General features: G+C 48.1%; 1 protein-coding gene across 1 annotated transcript in view; it reads left to right on the top strand.

Moving 5' to 3' along the window:
• The window catches only part of LOC141113707 (aquaporin-8-like), a 33355-nt gene extending 15103 nt beyond the window's left edge, over window positions 1–18252 (top strand). Inside the window, exons 3-6 of the mRNA XM_073606974.1 lie at window positions 3124–3250; window positions 13421–13632; window positions 16625–16759; window positions 18183–18252. Of these exons, the coding sequence (XP_073463075.1) occupies window positions 3124–3250; window positions 13421–13632; window positions 16625–16759; window positions 18183–18225 (517 nt within the window). The 3' untranslated portion in view covers window positions 18226–18252. The remainder of the gene's footprint in view (window positions 1–3123; window positions 3251–13420; window positions 13633–16624; window positions 16760–18182) is intronic.
• Window positions 18253–20806: the final 2554 nt, after the last annotated feature.

Here is a 20806-nt window from a genome sequence, read left to right as displayed (position 1 = left end):
GATATAAAGATCTATATAGAGGAATCAGGACCTCCTTCCTCCAGCTGGTGACCCCTCTAGTGATATAAAGATCTATATAGAAGAATCAGGACCCCCTTCCTCCAGCTGGTGATCCCTCTAGTGATATAAAGATCTATATAGAGGAATCAGGACCTCCTTCCTCCAGCTGGCGACCCCTCTAGTGATATAAAGATCTATATAGAAGAATCAGGACCTCCTTCCTCCAGCTGGTGACCCCTCTAGTGATATAAAGATCTATATAGAGAAATCAGGACCTCCTTCCTCCTGCTGGTGATTCCTCCAGTGATATAAAGATCTATATAGAGGAATCAGGACCTCCTTCCTCCGGTTGGTGACCCCTCTAGTGATATAAAGATCTACATAGAGGAATCAGGACCTCCTTCCTCCTGCCGGTGATCCCTCTAGTGATATAAAGATCTATATAGAGGAATCAGGACCTCCTTCCTCCAGCTGGTGATCCCTCTAGTGATATAAAGATCTATATAGAAGAATCAGGACCTCCTTCCTCCAGCTGATGATCCCTCTAGTGATATAAAGATCTATATAGAGGAATCAGGACCTCCTTCCTCCAGCTGGCGACCCCTCTAGTGATATAAAGATCTATATAGAAGAATCAGGACCTCCTTCCTCCAGCTGGTGACCCCTCTAGTGATATAAAGATCTATATAGAGGAATCAGGACCTCCTTCCTCCTGCTGATGATCCCTCTAGTGATATAAAGATCTATATAGAGGAATCAGGACCTCCTTCCTCCTGCCGGTGACCCCTCTAGTTATATAAAAATCTTTATAGAGCAATCAGGACCTCCTTTCTCCAGCTGGTGACCCCTCTAGTGATATAAAGATCTATAGAGAGCAATCAGGACCTCCTTCCTCCTGCTGGTGATCCCTCTAGTGATATAAAGATCTATAGAGAGGAATCAGGACCTCCTTCCTCCTGCCGGTGACCCCTCTAGTTATATAAAAATCTTTATAGAGCAATCAGGACCTCCTTTCTCCAGCTGGTGACCCCTCTAGTGATATAAAGATCTATAGAGAGCAATCAGGACCTCCTTCCTCCTGCTGGTGATCCCTCTAGTGATATAAAGATCTATAGAGAGCAATCAGGACCTCCTTCCTCCAGCTGGTGACCCCTCTAGTGATATAAAGATCTATATAGAGGAATCAGGACCTCCTTCCTCCAGCTGGTGACCCCTCTAGTGATATAAAGATCTATATAGAAGAATCAGGACCTCCTTCCTCCAGCTGGTGACCCCTCTAGTGATATAAAGATCTCTATAGAGGAATCAGGACCTCCTTCCTCCAGCTGGTGACCCCTCTAGTGATATAAAGATCTATATAGAAGAATCAGGACCTCCTTCCTCCAGCAGGTAATCCCTCTAGTGATATAAAGATCTATATAGAGGAATCAGGACCTCCTTCCTCCTGCTGGTGACCCCTCTAGTGATATAAAGATCTATATAGAAGAATCAGGACCTCCTTCCTCCAGCTGGTGATCCCTCTAGTGATATAAAGATCTATATAGAGGAATCAGGACCTCCTTCCTCCAGCTGGTGACCCCTCTAGTGATATAAAGATCTATATAGAAGAATCAGGACCTCCTTCCTCCAGCTGGTGACCCCTCTAGTGATATAAAGATCTATATAGAGGAATCAGGACCTCCTTCCTCCAGCTGGTGACCCCTCTAGTGATATAAAGATCTATATAGAGAAATCAGGACCTCCTTCCTCCTGCTGGTGATTCCTGCAGTGTTATAAAGATCTATATAGAGGAATCAGGGCCTCCTTCCTCCTGCTGGTGATCCCTCTAGTGATATAAAGATCTATAGAGAGCAATCAGGACCTCCTTCCTCCAGCTGGTGACCCCTCTAGTGATATAAAGATTTATATAGAAGAATCAGGACCTCCTTCCTCCAGCTGGTGACCCCTCTAGTGATATAAAGATCTCTATAGAGGAATCAGGACCTCCTTCCTCCAGCTGGTGACCCCTCTAGTGATATAAAGATCTATATAGAGAAATCAGGACCTCCTTCCTCCTGCTGGTGATTCCTGCAGTGTTATAAAGATCTATATAGAGGAATCAGGACCTCCTTCCTCCTGCTGGTGATCCCTCTAGTGATATAAAGATCTATAGAGAGCAATCAGGACCTCCTTCCTCCAGCTGGTGACCCCTCTAGTGATATAAAGATCTATATAGAAGAATCAGGACCTCCTTCCTCCAGCTGGTGACCCCTCTAGTGATATAAAGATCTCTATAGAGGAATCAGGACCTCCTTCCTCCAGCTGGTGACCCCTCTAGTGATGTAAAGATCTATATAGAAGAATCAGGACCTCCTTCCTCCAGCTGGTGATCCCTCTAGTGATATAAAGATCTATATAGAGGAATCAGGACCTCCTTCCTCCAGCTGGTGACCCCTCTAGTGATATAAAGATCTATATAGAAGAATCAGGACCTCCTTCCTCCAGCTGGTGATCCCTCTAGTGATATAAAGATCTATATAGAGGAATCAGGACCTCCTTCCTCCAGCTGGCGACCCCTCTAGTGATATAAAGATCTATATAGAAGAATCAGGACCTCCTTCCTCCAGCTGGTGACCCCTCTAGTGATATAAAGATCTATATAGAGAAATCAGGACCTCCTTCCTCCTGCTGGTGATTCCTCCAGTGATATAAAGATCTATATAGAGGAATCAGGACCTCCTTCCTCCGGTTGGTGACCCCTCTAGTGATATAAAGATCTACATAGAGGAATCAGGACCTCCTTCCTCCTGCCGGTGATCCCTCTAGTGATATAAAGATCTATATAGAGGAATCAGGACCTCCTTCCTCCAGCTGGTGATCCCTCTAGTGATATAAAGATCTATATAGAGGAATCAAGACCTCCTTCCTCCAGCTGGTGACCCCTCTAGTGATATAAAGATCTCTATAGAGGAATCAGGACCTCCTTCCTCCAGCTGGTGACCCCTCTAGTGATATAAAGATCTACATATACTGTTGCACTTTTAATTGCTGCACATCTGTCCTGATGCACTTACAATGAGCAAACCCCACAGAGTAAGTGATATCTCCAATGTTGGTCATTTCTAAATCTCCTTTTTTTTTAAGTGGAGGACACTTCAATCCCGCTGTCACTTTGAGCGTGGTCTGTTGCGGAGGTATCACTCCCATCCTCCTTGTACCTTATTGGATATGCCAGCTATCGGGCGGCATACTGGGAGCTCTTTTGGCCAAGGTGGGTACAATGTCATAAAAAGTGTGATATTCCAATTAGAGAAAAGAATATCTGATACGTTTATATTATTTATGCCGTACAAAGTCTTTCAGCCACCAATTAAAATGGACTCCTCCAGAGGACAATATTCTGGACTGCACAAGGCACAGTAGAAGGACACACTGTACTGTGCGGAAGTAAAGTAAATGTATACTCAATCACTAAGATCTCATATGAGGTTTTATTAAAATAATCCTTGGTGATCCTGCCAATGAAGGTCCTTGTTCAGGTACTTCCTGTTATAGGGGCTCCCTATTGTGCTGCTGCATTGTCACCTTTTTATATGCACCTCTGTGGGGTACCACACCCCAGAGGTGAGTAGTGGGTGATACCAAGTTACAGGGCTCAGAGGTGGGTAGGGATTTGAACCAAGGGATGGTGCTCGGAGGTGGGTAGGGGGTGGTACCAAAGGACGGTGCTCGGAGGTGGGTAGGGATGGTGGTTAGGGGTCCTCGGGTGACAACACTCACTCACCGGGCAGCGCAGGAAGTTATCAGCTAGGGATGAGCTTCGTGTTCGAGTCGAACCCATGTTCGTCTCGAACATCGGCTGTTCGATCGTTCGTCGAATTGCGAACGATATGGGCCGTTCGCGCCAAATTCGTGTGGCGCGTCACGGCCCATAATTCACTGCGGCATCGCAGTGCATTGCTTGCTGATGATTGGCCAAGCATGCACTATGACCCGCATGCTTGGCCAATCACAGCGCCGCCTTAACAGAGAGCCGTAATTGGCCAAAGCCAAGGAGGCTTTGGCCAATTATGGCTCAGGGGATTTAGTACACGCCCCACACTATATAAGGCCGCCTGCACGGCGGCCCTGTGCAGTGTGTTCCGGTGTGCTTAGAGAGAGAGAGAGACAGTGTCATTTCATTTGAGTTAGCTAGATTAGGCAGGACAGTCAGTCAGTTAGCTGCACTTAAAGTGTATTGTGTATATATATGCATCCCAGGTGTTGCATATATATATATACACTGTATTCAGTTTAGCTAGATCCGTTCCTGTTATCTTCTAGACTATTTACATTTAGTGCAGTGCGTCCTGCTCACAGTGTTCAGCTAGATCCGTTCCTGTTATCTTCTTACTGACAGGCAGGCTTGTCTTGTTACAGTATTTTGAAGAAAATTACTGGTGTTCTTTTGATCCTATTAGTACCACAGTCAGGCAGCTAGACTATTTACATTTAGTGCAGAGCGTCCTGCTCACAGTGTTCTGCTAAACCTACAAGTTAGTAGGGTGCGTCCTGCTCACAGTGTTCAGCTAGATCCGTTTCTGTTATCTTCTTACTGACAGGCAGGCTTGTCTTGTTACAGTAAATACAGCTACCTGAAGAAAATTGCTTGTGTTCTTTTGATCCTATTAGTACCACAGTCAGGCAGCTAGACTATTTACAGTTTGTGCAGTGCGTCCTGCTCACAGTGTTCTGCTAAACCTACAAGTTAGTGGGGTGCGTCCTGCTCACAGTGTTCAGCTAAACCTACAAGTTAGTGGGGTGCGTCCACCTCACAGTGTTCAGCTAAACCTACAAGCTAGTGGGGTGCGTCCTGCTCACAGTGTTCAGCTAGATCCGTTTCTGTTATCTTCTTACTGACAGGCAGGCTTGTCTTGTTACAGTAAATACAGCTACCTGAAGAAAATTGCTTGTGTTCTTTTGATCCTATTAGTACCACAGTCAGGCAGCTAGACTATTTACAGTTTGTGCAGTGCGTCCTGCTCACAGTGTTCTGCTAAACCTACAAGTTAGTGGGGTGCGTCCTGCTCACAGTGTTCAGCTAAACCTACAAGTTAGTGGGGTGCGTCCACCTCACAGTGTTCAGCTAAACCTACAAGCTAGTCGGGTGCGTCCTGCTCACAGTGTTCAGCTAGATCCGTTTCTGTTATCTTCTTACTGACAGGCAGGCTTGTCTTGTTACAGTAAATACAGCTACCTGAAGAAAATTGCTTGTGTTCTTTTGATCCTATTAGTACCACAGTCAGGCAGCTAGACTATTTACAGTTAGTGCAGTGCGTCCTGCTCACAGTGTTCAGCTAAACCTACAAGTTAGTGGGGTGCGTCCACCTCACAGTGTTCAGCTAAAGCTACCTGTAGAAGGTTGGTGGTGTTCTCATACTACAGGCAGGCAGTTGATTTTGCTAGCTGCAGTATCAGTACATATATTATATATATATATATATCCCAGCTTAGTGCAGCTACAGGCCATTAGTATGTCTGGAAGGCCAAGAAGGAGAGGCAGACAGTCACAAGCCAATAAGAGAGGGCAAGCAGGCTCTGTGTCTAGTGCTGGTCGTGGAGACGGTGCATCCTCATCAGCACGTGGCCATGGGACACGCTTGGCATTTTTTTCGGCAGCTGGCCGTGTTGAGCCGCAACATGCGGAAGACTTGGTCGAGTGGATGACCAAGCCGTCCTCATCCTCCTCATCCTCTCTCACCCATGCCCAGGGTACTTTGTCTGGCAAAGCAGCGGCCTCTTCCCTCGGCTCAATGTCATCAGTGACTCCTTCCCTAGCCCCACCATGTCCTCCTGAGGAGTCCCTCGAACTGTTTGACCACAGTGTTGGGTACATGCTCCAGGAGGATGCCCAGCGTTTGGAAGGCTCTGATGATGATACTGAGCTCGATGAAGGCAGTAACATGAGCACGGACAGAGGGGGTGCCCAAGAAGGACAGCAATCTGGCAGTCATGCTCCCCCTGCTGCAGCATACTGCCAGGTTTGCTCCAGTGATGAGGAGGGAGGGGATGATGAGGTCACTGACTCAACGTGGGTGCCTGATAGGAGAGAGGAGGAGGAGGAGGAGGAGGAGGCGGCACATCACCAACGAGGCAGGATGCCCTCCAGGGGCCAGCCTAAGGGCAGCACATTGACTGCATCACACCCCAAAGCTCCACATGTGCAGGGCGCTGCAGTCTCTGCGCGTTATTCAAAAAGTTCTTTGGTGTGGGCCTTTTTTGAGACGAGTGCATCAGATCGCACCGCTGCTATTTGCAACATATGTCTCAAGCGTATCTCGCGTGGCCAAAACATCTCCCGCTTGGGTACCACATGCTTGACCAGGCATATGTTGACCTGCCATGCAGTTCGTTGGCAAGCGTATCTAAAAGACCCACACCAAAGAACAAAGAGGACCTCTCCTTGCTCCTCATCAGCTGAGATTTCCAACCCCACTAGACCTTCAGTCCTCTCTGAGACCTGCACTGAGAGGAATGAAGGTGTAGAATTAGGTGTGTCACAGCCAAGTACTTGTGGGCAATCTGATTTTGGTACACCGACGTCAGATTGTACCAGGCAAATTTCCCTGCCCCAGCTGCTGCACCGCTGAAAGAAGTTTGCTCCCAGCCATCCACATGCCCAGCGGTTGAATGCTAGCTTGGCAAAATTGCTAGCACTTCAACTGCTGCCTTTTCAGTTGGTAGACTCTGCCCCCTTCCGTGAGTTTGTGGAATGTGCGGTTCCTCAGTGGCAGGTACCCTAACGCCACTTTTTCTCACGGAAGGCGATTCCGGCTCTCTACCAACATGTGGAAGGCAATGTCCATGCCTCGCTGGACAGGGCGGTCAGCGGTAAGGTGCATATTACCGCTGACTCATGGTCCAGCAGGCATGGACAGGGACGTTACCTAAGTTTCACGGCGCATTGGGTGACTCTGCTGGCAGCTGGGAAGGATGCAGGACAAGGTGCAGTAGTGTTGGAGGTTGTTCCGCCACCACGCCTCCAAAATGCTAATGATTGTGACACACCTCTCTCCTCCACCCCCTCCTCTTCTTCTTCCTCCATGGCCTCTTCCTCGGAACCAGCGGTGCTCCGTAGTCGTTCAAGGGGCTACGCAAGTACGCAGGCCAAAAGATGCCATGCGGTGCTTGAGCTGGTGTGCTTGGGGGACAGGAGCCACACTGGGGTAGAGGTTCTGTCAGCTCTGCAGGGGCAGGTTCAGAGGTGGTTGACGTCACGCCAACTTAAGGCAGGAATGGTGGTTTGCGACAATGGCACCAACCTCCTCTCTGCCCTCCGACAGGGACAAATGACCCATGTGCCCTGTTTGGCTCACGTCCTTAACTTGGTGGTGCAGCGGTTCTTGGGCAGGTACCCGGGCTTACAGGATGTCCTGAGGCAGGCCAGGAAAGTCTGTGTGCATTTCCGCCGGTCATATAATGCCAGTGCTCGGCTGACGGACCTCCAAAAGGAGTTTAACCTGCCCAAGAACCGCCTAATCTGTGACATGCCCACCAGGTGGAACTCAACGTTGGCCATGCTGCAGCGGCTGCACACGCAGCAGAGGGCCATCAATGAGTACCTGTGCGACTATGGCACCAGGACAGGGTCAGGGGAGCTTGTTTTTTTTTCCCCACGCCAGTGGGCCATGATCAGGGATGCATGCACTGTCCTGTCACCATTTGAGGAGGCCACGAGGATGGTGAGCAGTGACAGTGCATGCATCAGTGACACTGTCCCCCTTGTCCACCTGTTGGAGCACACGCTGCGTGGAATAATGGACAGGGCACTTGAGGCAGAACAGAGGCAGGAAGAGGAGGACTTCCTTAGCTCTCAAGGCCCCCTTTATCCAGACAGTGTTCCTGCGTGCCCGCCGATCACACAGGAAGAGGACCAGGAGGAGGAGGAGGAGGAGGAAGATTGTGTCAGTATGGAGGTGGAGCCTGGCACTCAGCATCAGCAGCAGTCTTTAAGGGATCAGTCCCAAGAAACACATAGACTTGTACGTGGCTGGGAGGAGGTGGCTGCGGACCATGTCGTCCTTAGTGACCCAGAGGACTCCGGACCGAATGCCTCAGCAAACCTACGCTGCATGGCCTCCCTGATCCTGCAAAGCCTGCGTAAGGATCCTCGTATTCGTGGTATCAAGGAGAAGGACCAATACTGGCTGGCAACCCTCCTTGATCCACGTTACAAGGGTAAGGTTGCGGACCTTATCTTGCCATCGCAGAGGGAGCAGAGGATGAAACATCTTCGGGAGGCCTTGCAGAAAGGTCTGTGCAACGCGTTCCCAGAGACTGGGAGGTTACAAACTCCTGTTTCTGGACAACGTGTTGCTGAGGCTTTGGTCAGTCAAAGAAGGAGCGGTGGAGAAGGTGGCCGTCTGACCGATGCGTTCAGACAATTTTTTGGTCCGCAGCCCCAAGGTATGATCGGTTCCAGCAACCATCGCCAGCGTCTGTTTTACATGGTGCAGGAATACCTAGGGGCAAGATCAGACTTGGACACCTTTCCCACCGAAAATCCTCTGGGTTACTGGGTCTTGAGGATGGATCACTGGCCAGAGCTTGCACAGTATGCAATTGAGCTACTGGCCTGTCCTGCATCCAGCGTTCTTTCGGAACGCACATTCAGTGCTGCTGGAGGCGTGGTAACCGATCACAGGGTGCGTCTGTTCACTGACTCGGTCGATCGACTGACCTTCATAAAAATGAATCAGTCTTGGATCACCACCAGCTACCAAGCACCTGATGCTGATGTAACTGAATAATTTTTTTTGAAATCTCAGATCCCTTCAAAGACTGCCTATGCTGATGCTGAGTGACTATCCCTGAGTAATTATCCTTTTCCTCCTCAATCATCACGCTGATAGCTTGTAAGAACATTTTTGGTTCTGGGCGCCACCACCAGTGCCTAAGGCACAATTTTTCAGCCCCTTTTTAACAGGGGCGTGTAATTACAATTTTTGATGTAATACTTTGCAGCAGGGCTCGTTCCTGCATTCCAACTAGAGTGTCTGTGAGGGGTTGCAGTGTTGTGGCACCAGCACCAGTGCCTAAGGCCCATTTTTTCTGCCCCTGTTTAACAGGGGCATGTAATTACAAATTTTGATGCAATACTTTGCAGCAGGGCTCGTTCCTGCGTTCCAACTAGAGTGTCTGTGAGGGGTTGCAGTGTTGTGGCACCAGCACCAGTGCCTAAGGCCCATTTTTTCTGCCCCTGTTTAACAGGGGCGTGTAATTACAATTTTTGATGAAATACTTTGCAGCAGGGCTCGTTCCTGCGTTCCAACTAGAGTGTCTGTGAGGGGTTGCAGTGTTGTGGCAACAGCACCAGTGCCTAAGGCCCATTTTTTCTGCCCCTGTTTAACAGGGGCGTGTAATTACAATTTTTGATGCAATACTTTGCAGCAGGGCTCGTTCCTGCGTTCCAACTAGAGTGTCTGTGAGGGGTTGCAGTGTTGTGGCACCAGCACCAGTGCCTAAGGCCCATTTTTTCTGCCCCTGTTTAACAGGGGCGTGTAATTACAATTTTTGATGCAATACTTTGCAGCAGGGCTCGTTCCTGCATTCCAACTAGAGTGTCTGTGAGGGGTTGCAGTGTTGTGGCACCAGCACCAGTGCCTAAGGCCCAATTTTTCAGCCCTTGTGTAACAGGGGCGTGTAATTACAATTTTTGATGCAATACTTTGCAGCAGGGCTCGTTCCTGCGTTCCAACTAGAGTGTCTGTGAGGGGTTGCAGTGTTGTGGCACCAGCACCAGTGCCTAAGGCCTAATTTTTCAGCTCCTGTTCAACAGGGGCATGTAATTACAATTCTTGATCTAATATTTCACAGCAGGGCCCTATGAGGGCTTACAGTGTTGTGGCCACAGCAACACCTAAGGCCCAAATTTCTGCTGAGTATATAGGGCAGGCCCCTACTTTCAAACAACTAACTTACAAACGACTCCTACTTGCAAACGGAAGGAGACAACAGGAAGTGAGATGAAATCTACCCCTAGGAAGGGAAATTCTCTCCTGTAAGATTTAATATGGGAAAAACATTTCTCCTTTCCACTGATGCTTTCCAATCCATTGGGACAAAAAGTGAGGTGAAATCTTCTGAAGAGGAGGAAAGACAGCAAAACAAATGTCACAGGGGTGATAACCCTTCCCTATGTTTTCCAAAAAGCTTAAAAAAGATTTTTTGGCTGGAGCTAAACACGTTAAAAATGTACCCGTTCAAAATTACAAAGAGATTCTACTTAACAACAAACCTACAGTCCCTGTCTTGTTTGCACCGCCTGTATACTGCTGTTCAGAGTATATAGGGCCTGGTGGCCCCACACCTTTCCTTATTTTAATTTGGGTGTGGGGTTCCCCTTAATATCCATACAAGACCCAAAGGGCCTGGTAATGGACTGGGGTTTACCCATGCCGTTTGTCTCACTGATTTTCATCCATATTGCCAGGACCCGACATTACATTAAAGCCGCAAGCAGTTTTAAATGAGATTTTTTCCTTTAAAAATGACATTTGGTGCAGGGACTGTTCTAAACATGGGAAACACGCGTCACTTTACAGGCATACTATAGACACCCCCCAGGTACGATATTTAAAGGAATATTTCACTTTTTTTTTTTTTACTTTAAGCATCATTAAAATCACTGCTCCCGAAAAAACAGCCGTTTTTAAAACTTTTTTTTGCATTGATACATGTCCCCTGGGGTAGGACCCGGGTCCCCAAACCCTTTTTAGGACAATACCATGCAAATTAGCCTTTAAAATGAGCACTTTTGATTTCGAACGTTCGAGTCCCATAGACGTCAATGGGGTTCTAACGTTCGTGCGAACTTTTGGTCCGTTCGCAGGTTCTGGTGCGAACCGAACCGGGGGGTGTTCGGCTCATCCCTATTATCAGCTCACCTGGCAGGATCAACGGGCTTTTTTCTAAAACCTCTAACACAGAGTGTATGTAATGGCAAGGGGTACTAGAGTGTGCGGGGGGGTCTACAGATGCTGGCAGCTAGGGGATCTATGGTTGCTGGGTGGATCTATTGTTGTGGGGGGGGGATCTAGTGTTGCTGGGGAGGTTTATTGTTGCTGGTGGAGAATCTATTGTTGCTGGAGAGGGGTTCATAATTTCTGGGATAGGTCTAACTTTGAGGGAGTGGTCTATTGTTCCCGGCTGCTGGGAGATCTGTTGTTGCTAGTGGTTGTCTATTGTTGCTGGGGTGGGTGGTATTTTTTGATGGTGGCTCTACTGTGGGCCATCTATTCTTGCTGGGTGGATCTATTGTTGCTGGGGGTCTATTATTGATGATGGAAGTCTATTGTTGTGGAATCTAGTGTTGCTGGGGAGGTTTATTGTTGCTAGTGGAGGATCTATTTTGCTGAAGGGGGGTTAATTTCTGGGCGGGATCTACTGTTGAGTTGGGAATTTATTGTTTCCAGCTGCTGGGAGATCTATTGTTGCTAGTGGTTGTCTATTGTTGCTGGGGTGGGTGGTATTTTTTTGGTGGTGACTCTACTGTTGCTGGGGGCTATCTATTCTTGATGGGTGGATCTATTGTTGCTGGGGGTCTATTATTGATAAAGGAAGTCTATTGTTGTGGGGGATCTAGTGTTGCTGGGGAGGTTTATTGTTGCTTGCGGAAGATCTGTTGTTGCTGGAGGGGGTTAATTGTTAGTGGGAGGGATCTACTGTTGAGGGAGGGGTTTATTGTTGCCGGGTACTGGGAGATCTACTGTTTCTAGTGGTTGCCTATTGTTGCTGGGGTGGGTGGTATTTCTTTTTTTGAGGTGGCTCTACTGTTTCTGGGGGCATCTATTCTTGCTGGGTGGATCTACTGTTGCTGGAGGGGTTAATTGTTGCTGGGATGGATCTACTTTTGAGGGAGTGGTCTATTGTTGCTGGCTGCTGGGAGATTTATTGTTGCTAGTGGGGGTCTATTGTTGCTGGGATGGGTGGTATTTTTTTGTGGTGGCTCTACTGTTGCTGAGGGCATCTATTGTTGCTGGGTGGATCCATTGTTGTTGGGGGTCTATTGTTGATTGGGGGGAGGTGGTCTATTGTTGTTGGCTGCAGGGGATCTATTTTATTGTTATTGGTATCAATTTCCATACAAATGACTTGGTTCTGTAAAAGGGGTGGTACTGAAAGTTGGGTAGGGATTTGAACCAAGGGACGGTGCTCAGAGGTGGGTAGGGGGTGGAACCAAGGGACGGTGCTGAGAGGTGGGTAGGGGGTGGTACCAAGGGACGGTGCTCCATGGTGGATAGGGGGTGGTACCAAGGGACGGTGCTCCAAGGTGGGTAGGGGTTGGAACCAAGGGACGGTGCTCGGAGGTGGGTAGGGGGTGGTACCAAGGGACGGTGCTCCATGGTGGATAGGGGGTGGTACCAAGGGACGGTGCTCAGAGGTGGGTAGGGGGTGGTACCAAGAGACAGTGCTCAGAGGTGGGTAGGGGATGGTACTAAGAGACGGTGCTCAGAGGTGGGTAGGGGGTGGTACCAAGGGACGGTGCTCAGAGGTGGGTAGGGGGTGGAGACAAGGGGTGATTTGGAAGGAGGGAGTACCTGCACCTATTCCCTGAGAAAAAAAGCCCCGTTCAATGGTATATTTAACAGACCGAGAGATGAGAAATAAGAGAAATTAAAGTAATAATAAAGGCAATTAAAAAACAAAAATGAACAAACACGTTATACTTACCGGCTCTGTGATGGTTTTGCACAGAGCAGCCCAGATCCTCCTCTTCTCGGGTCCCACACTGGCGCTCCTGGCCCCTTCCTCCTGCCCAGTGCCCCCCCCCCCCACAGCCAGCAGCTTGCTATGGGGGCACCCGAACTGAGCTGCTGCTCTGAGTGTCCATTCAGACACGGAGCCTCGGCTCAACCCCGCCCCCGCTCTCTCCTCATTGGCTCACTGGCTGCGATTGACTCAGTCAATGAGAAGGGATAATCCCTGGGTAGCGGAGGCTCTCGTGCACAACGCTGGATCGCGATTGGGCTCAGGTAAAGTATTAGCGGGGGGAGCGGCACACAAAAGAATTTTTTTTTTTACCTTCGTGCATTTAATGAATGACGGTAAACAAAAACTTGAGCCTTTAGAACCACTTTCATTTTTAGCATTTACATTTACTTTAAAGGGACTGTTTATAAAAATATCTAAAGCATTTGCAAAGTCCTCACCAATAACCCCCCCATTCTGCCAAATATGTTTATTTTCCTCCCTCTAGTGGCCACAATGTGATGTTTTCCTGAACTACCATTTTCAGGAAAATACTGCATTACAGACACTAGATGGAGCTGACGATCATAGGAAATAAATGTATTAATTACGGGGATTATTGGTGACATCCATGTGAAGGCTTGAGACATTCGCAGAATGATTTTTGTTATAAGTAGACCCCCCCCGAGTGTTTATAATTTTTTTCTTCTAGGGCCTGGCGGACGAGGAGTCCTTCATGAATCACAGCGGAGCGGCCTGCCTGGTGGACGTGGACACTTTCGTGGGCAAGGCGGTTGGAGTGGAGATAGTCTTCAGCTTCTTCTTAGTCTTCACCGTGGTGATGGGGGCGGTGGGGGAGCGTAGCCGGACTCCGCTCGCCTCGTATTCCATCGGCTTTACCGTCATCACTGGAATTCTGGCCGGGTAACTGTGAAAAACAAATAGGAGGGACTTACTTTTTCTTACAATCTTTGTCCTTTAAAAAATCATATTCTCGATAAAGGTGGAGTCTTGCCGCCTGAGTCACCTACTAGCTTCACTTGGGGGGGGAGTCTCACTCACCTTGCTGAAGAACTAGGAAAGTAAGAGCAGAGATCTCGTTACGGGAGTGCTCAAGCAAATATAAGAGACCAGAAACAAAATATTAGAAACTTGTAAATGAATTATGCATGTAGAATCTATATGCAAAGATGTTTTGGTGCCACCTCTTTAAAGATGACCATACACTGAACTGACCGGACTTCGCTCCCTGGGTCACCCTGTTGCCACCCTCCTGACTTTGATTGAAAAGAGCCAGATGGAGAATTGTCATCTGAACAGCATCAGCATCCAATCAGATGCAGCCACTGTCCAGGTACTCTGGCAGTAGACATGTGCACTGCCGAAAAATTTGTTTGTTTTTATTTCATTTGTTTTTCCATTTTTCGGGTCATTCGTTATGATTGAAATTCGTAAATTTGAAAATTTGAAAATTCGGAAATTCGGAGGTGGGGAGGAAAGGCTCATTGATGGAGGTGGGGGAGGGAAGGCTCATTGATGGAGGTGGGGAGGGAAGGCTCATTGATGGAGGTGGGGAGGGAAGGCTCATTGATGGAGGTGGGGAGGGAAGGCTCATTGATGGAGGTGGGGAGGGAAGGCTCATTGATGGAGGTGGGGAGGGAAGGCTCATTGATGGAGGTGGGGAAGGGAAGGCTCATTGATGGAGGTGGGGGAGGGAAGGCTCATTGATGAAAGTGGGGAGAGAAGGCTTATTGATGGAAATGGGGAGGGAAGGCTCATTGATGGAGGTGGGGAGGGAAGACTCATTGATGAAGGTGGGGAGGAAAGGCTCATTGATGGAGATGGGGAGGGAAGGCTCATTGATGGAGGTGGGGAGGGAAGGCTCATTGATGGAGGTGGGGAGGGAAGGCTCATTGACGGAGGTGGGGAGGGAAGGCTCATTGATGGAGATGGGGAGGGAAGGCTCGTTGATGGAGGTGGGGAGGGAAGGCTCATTGATGGAGGTGGGGAGGGAAGGTTCATTGATGGAGATGGGGAGGGAATGCTCATTGATGGAGGTAGGGAGGGAAGACTCATTGATGAAGGTGGGGAGGAAAGGCTCATTGATGGAGGTGGGGAGGAAAGGCTCATTGATGGAGGTGGGAGGGAAGGCTCATTGATGGAGGTGGTGAGGGAAGGCTCATTGATGGAGATAGGGAGGGAAGGCTCATTGATGGAGGTGGGGAGGAAAGGCTCATTGATGGAGGTGGAGGAGGGAAGGCTCATTGATGGAGATGGGGAGGGAAGGCTCATTGATGGAGGTGGGGAGGGAAGACTCATTGATGAAGGTGGGGAGGAAAGGCTCATTGATGGAGGTGGGGAGGTAAGGCTCATTGATGGATGTGGGGAGGGAAGGCTCATAGATGGATGTAGGGAGTGAAGACTTATTGATGGAGGAGAGGAGGAAAGGCTCATAGATGGAGGTTGGGAGGGAAAACTCATTGATGGAGGTGAGGAGGTGTCAGGTCACCTTAAGGCTAGGTGACAGATGCACACCGTTGGGATCAGGAGTGCACCTCAAGGTAGTGGACCCTATGGCTGACTGCTGCAGATGGGAGTCAGGGTGGTAAGGGAGGCAGGGCCGCTGTAACACCAACACAGATCCCACCGGGGTCAGAGCATAAGATTCCCTAGGGCGCGGAGTCTAAGAGCCAGCAGGTGTTCACCAGAGCCTCTAGTGGTGAGGATGGACTGGGCTGCATCTGGCTCCAGGTCGCGACCCCCAGGGTCCCCCAGCTCACACCCACAGTAGGCAACAGGAGGATAGGGATAGTAAGGGAATAAGCCAAGGTCGGGGCCACAAGCAGACAAGGACAACAGAGTTCACGCCAAAGGTTCAGGGTCACAGGCAAACAGGGATAGTCGGGGACACGCCAAAGGTCAGAGTCACGAGCAGACAGAAATAGTTGAGAACACGCCAAGGTCGGTAACAGAAACAAATGTAGCGCACATGGCAGGCAGGAAACAGGAAGCCAAAACACACATAGGTTGATCAGCAGGGCTGGCCTGCATTGCAGAGGTTAATAATGAGTTCTCTAATAGGAGCTGGGGTGGAGCCATGCTAGAGGAGAGATTATAAAAGCAGTCAGGTGAGAGGCAGCTGGTCTCTAGAGATGAACACATGGAGACAGGTAAGCTGACAGACAAAACTCTACTGCATAACCATGTCAGCAGTGAAGGCTCATTGATGCACATGGGAGCCAAGGATGATCTGTAGAGTCTGATCCAATAAAAGAGCTACTGGAGCTCAGATTGCTGAAAAAGGCAATGCTGGTTGTGATAGAAAGGTGTCAGAACACACAGGGTATCACAGTTTGTTGTGTATGGGGCTGTGTAGCCGCAGACCTGTCAGAATGCCTATGCTGAGCCATGTCCACAGCCAAAAGTGTCTACAATGGCCACATGAGCATTAGAACTGGACCACAGAGCAAAAGAAGAAGGTGGCCTGATCTGATGAATTCAAGAATGGTTTGAGGGACACAACAACAAGTTTGAGGTGTTGCCTTGGCCTCCAAATTCTCCAGATCTCAATCCAATCGAGCATCTGTGGGAGGTACTGAAAAAACAAATCTGACCCATGGAGGCCCCTAGTTCCGGCTTACAGGACTTAAAGGATCTGCTACTGACGGCTTGTTGCCAGATACCAGATCTTACCTTCAGAGGTCTAGTGGAGTCCATGCCTCGACGGGTCAGGGATGTTTTGGCAGCAAAAGGAAGAGCTACATGATATAAGGTGGGTGGTCATGTTATGATGGGTTGTCATCATGCTCTACTAATTGGTGTATATCAGGAATAATACAATGTAACAGAAGCTCAGGGTAAGAAAGGGGAAGAGCTTCTCATTAACTGGCCTTGTCAATGTCTTCTGGTCTTGCAGGGGCTCCATCTCCGGCTCCTGTCTGAACCCAGCTCGAGCTCTGGGTCCCGCTGTTGTCTCTGGTAATTGGGATTACCACTGGGTGTACTGGGTGGGCCCTGCCTCTGCCGCCATCTTGGTGTCTCTCATCTACAGGTGCGTATGGACTCAACAAGGCTAATGTTCCAGAATAGAAACCCAGAACCAAGCAATATATTGTATAGAGTTATAGTAGACTGTATGGACTACATTAGACAAATTAGTTTGTTTTCGTTTTATTTGTTTTTTTTTTTTTTTCGTTTTTGAGATCATTAGTTATGATCGAAATTTGAAAATTAAAATAAATTCGTAACTTCGGAAAAATTTTAATTTGTTATGTTCTGTTCGATTAGATCCGGTATTCGTAAATTCGACAATTCGTAAATTTGAAAATTTGGAAATAATAACTAACTAATCATAACTATTAAATTATAGGTATTGGAATTTCCTTTCAAATTTGGCTGTTTATGAACGTAACGAATACGAATTTATCCGAAGTTACGAATTATCCGAAATAACGAATGCCGCATCTAAACGAATGGAACGTAACAAATTAATAATAATAATAATAATAAATAAAATGTTTTATTATTATTACTATTATTATTTTTTATTATTATTAATTTGTTACGTTCCATTCATTTAGATGCGGAATTCGTTATTTCGGATTCGTAACTTCGGATAAATTCGTATTCGTTACGTTCACTAACAACCAAATTCGAAAGGAAATTCCAATACCTATAATTTATTAGTTATTATTATTAGTTAGTCAGTTATTATTTTGGATTTTCCAATTTTCGGGTTTTTGAATTTTCGGATTTTCATTCTTATTTTCGGATTTCTGAATGTTTCGAACTTTTTTAATTTACGACAAAATTTGTTAAAGGCGCCCATGTAGCGCTGCTGCCGAAGCGCTTTGCAGGTGCTTTGGCAGCGGCGGCCATTCATTTCAATGGGCAGGGGCGGCGGAGGAGGGGTGTATATAGCGCTCCCGCACCGCCCCAAAGACGCTGCTTGCAGGATTTTTTCCCCTGTCCCGCAAGCCACGCCGCTCCGGTGTGAGAGCACTCGGGCTCTCACACTGGGGGGGGGGGGGGGGCATTTTTCAGGTGCTTTTACAGGCGCTATTTTTAGCCCTTTAGCGCCTGAAAAACGCCTCCAGTGTGAAAGTGAAACTGCAGCAGAGAAAGATTAGCAAGTCCTCTACCTTTGCCAGACGGGGCTGCATGGCAGAGCTGTGTAGATATCAGGACTGGATGGACAAAATTACAAATCCTTTGGCAGGTAATGTGGCTGCTCTATAATGGTTGGGGTGGGTTCACTGGAGTGTAGGGGGTGGGGAGTCATTGTTTATGGCATTGGCCCAAAATAGATTGTAAGCTCCTCTGATCAGAGCCCTCTGATTCCTCCTGTAATGATTTGTATTGTACTGTCTGCTCTCGTGTTGTAAAGCGCAGAGCAAACTGTTGGCACTATATAAATCCTGTATTATAATAATAATAATAATAATAATTGACCGTTCCCCATTTTTATATTGCAGGTTACTCCTGGCTGGAAGAAGTCACCGGTTGATTCTAAAATAAAGAAAAAAAATATATTTTAACAATAAAGTGAGATGAGAGTTTTGTTTGGCTCGCCCCCTGGTGGTACCCCTCCCCCCCCCATGCACCCAAATGAAAGTCCCAGTGCAGCACACCTAAGGATGCTGCGGGGGATGTCACATTCTGTGCTGCCGGCTCTGTGCTGACTTCTGGAAGAGCCTGGTTATCAATTATAGTTGTAGGCGGGGCGGGGTTTTCAGGATGGGGCGGGGCAGGGCGGGTTTTTCAGGATGGGGCGGGGCGGGCGGGGCGGGGCTGGGGGGGGTTCAGGATGACTACAGCTGCCATGATTGCAATAAACCGAAATCCTTTTTTTGGGGGGAGGGGCTTATAAAATGATTACTGGCTGTAAATTGATCTTTTTTAAATGGCATTAAAGTGCATCTAAACCCAAGAACAAAAATTGAATACATTGCAGTTTACCGGTCCTTAGATGTGGTGGCTGCATTCGTTTTCTTTTTTTTTTTTTTTTCCCATTATATTTTCACCTGGTGATCCTGCCAGTAACGCACTTCCTGTCCTAGAGTGACCACGCCCACTGCGCTGTATTTCTAGCTGGTGTCACGGCTGTCTCACCCCAGGCTGCTTTCCTGGACTTGGACTACAAACACCTCCTCACCTTTGCTACGGAGGAAATCTGTCGTTTTATATACTGTAGAACAGGGGGGAGGCAACCCGGGGGGGGAGGGGGGGGCCTCCGGCTGTTACAGAACTACAAGTCCCATCATTCCTCTGGGAGTGATTGTAACTGCCAGCCTTTGCAATGCCTCATGGGAAATGTAGTTCCAGCTGGAGGTTCCCCAGGTCGCCTCCCCCCTTCGTGTAGATGATAGCTTGGAGTTGGAAGGAAGATAACCTTGTTTGTGATCTCGGGTTCAACTCACAGGAAGCGGCAAAGATCCTGAGATTTCTGGGCGGGATCAACGAGTATTTTGTGTAGCAGCAACGCACTTCCTGTCCTAGGGTGACAACCAGTGGCGTCGCTAGGGGGTGGCTTTTGGGGCTGTAGCCCCGAATCTGGGGCCCATAGCCCCGAGTCTCTGCAGGGGTCGCCAAGGGGAGGGGAGGCTCTCTGGGGACCCTGATGTAAGTGGGGGGCTCTCTGGGGATATATATACACCCACACACACGTATATTACTGTATATACATGTGTATGCCCGCCCAAGTGTATGACTTTCTTTACTACGCTGCTATGGGTTCTAGCCCCAGATCTTTTGTAGACCTAGCAACGCCCCTGGTGACAACACTCACTCAGTGTATGGTATTCTATGAAGGAGCAGCGTTGTCACCCTAGGACGGGACTGCAGAACACCTCCCCCTCTCCTCATCTACATAACACAGGAGGGGGGAGGGGTTCTGTAGTTCGCAGAGGAGAACAGGACGGGGGTTGAGGTTTCAATGCAGCACAGGAATCGGGTATCAGCAGATATAACAAGATGCTTTCCATGGCATATTTAAGAGACCCAAAAGGTGCAAATTGGATACATTTTAACCCCTTCACGCTCGGCACTGAGGTCCCTCAAACACAGCTGTGCCGAAAGCGCGCTCCCCGTGTGCTCCCTGTGTGCTCCCCATGTGCTCCCCGTGTGCTCCCTGTGTGCTCCCCATGTGCTCCCCGTGTGCTCCCCGGCACAGTTACCGGCGGCTAACGGAAAGCGATCACGTGACAGCCAATCAAAGGGGGTCACATGGTCATAAACCCCGCCCCCACCTCCAGGCATCTGAAAACCCCTTAAAGGGTCGAGAGAGGCCGGCAACCACGGGGGGGGGGGGGGGGTGTTTAATATACAGAATGGCTTAAAGCAGTATTGAACACAAAAGCAAACATTTGTTATACTGCAGCTTCCCAATTCTTATATGTGATGGCGGCATTAGTTTTCTTTCTTTTTTTTTTTAGGTTTTCTTTCTTATTTTCATCTGGTGATCCAGCCAGTAAGTCTGTTGTTTTGTTTTTTTGTTTTTATTTTCAAAAGAACAAGCTCTCTTGTAGAATGTGTCAGTGACAGGAATGAGACAAACCATTTACCACTGACGGAGGTGCTTTACAATGATCAGCTTTTATTTATTGATGTAAAACCTTTATCCCAGAAGGAACCAAACTGATTTGAAAGTGTGAGCTGCAGTTTGGCTTCTATGTGTTAGTGTATCTAAATCTGCTAGTACACTCCCTCCCCCTCGCCCCCAGACTGACAATGCTGCTGTCCAAAGGTTTCCCCTGTGCCCCTTCATCCAGAGTGGGGGGGGGCTCTAATACAGGAGGCGTGTTACTGGCCAGATCACCAAGTGAGAACAGAGGTGAAAAAAGCCTAAAAAGAAAAGGAATGCAGCCGCCACATCTAATGATGTAATAAAGGACATTTTTAGGACTCCGCACAGCAGAACAAAACTTCCAACTACTTCATTTCTTCTGTTTCTATGAGGTTTTTATATAGCCAACGCTGACACCTGCTGGACATATTTATGTATAACATGTAGAGTTCTATAAAGTGGATTTATGGTAAAGTGACTTCTTCTTCTTCTTCTTCTTCTTCTTCTTCTTCTTCTTCTTCTTCTTCTTCTTCT

Source organism: Aquarana catesbeiana, linkage group LG12, assembly GCF_042186555.1.
Source record: "Aquarana catesbeiana isolate 2022-GZ linkage group LG12, ASM4218655v1, whole genome shotgun sequence".
Classification (NCBI taxonomy): domain Eukaryota; kingdom Metazoa; phylum Chordata; class Amphibia; order Anura; family Ranidae; genus Aquarana; species Aquarana catesbeiana.
This window is presented reverse-complemented; position numbering and strand designations above follow the sequence as displayed.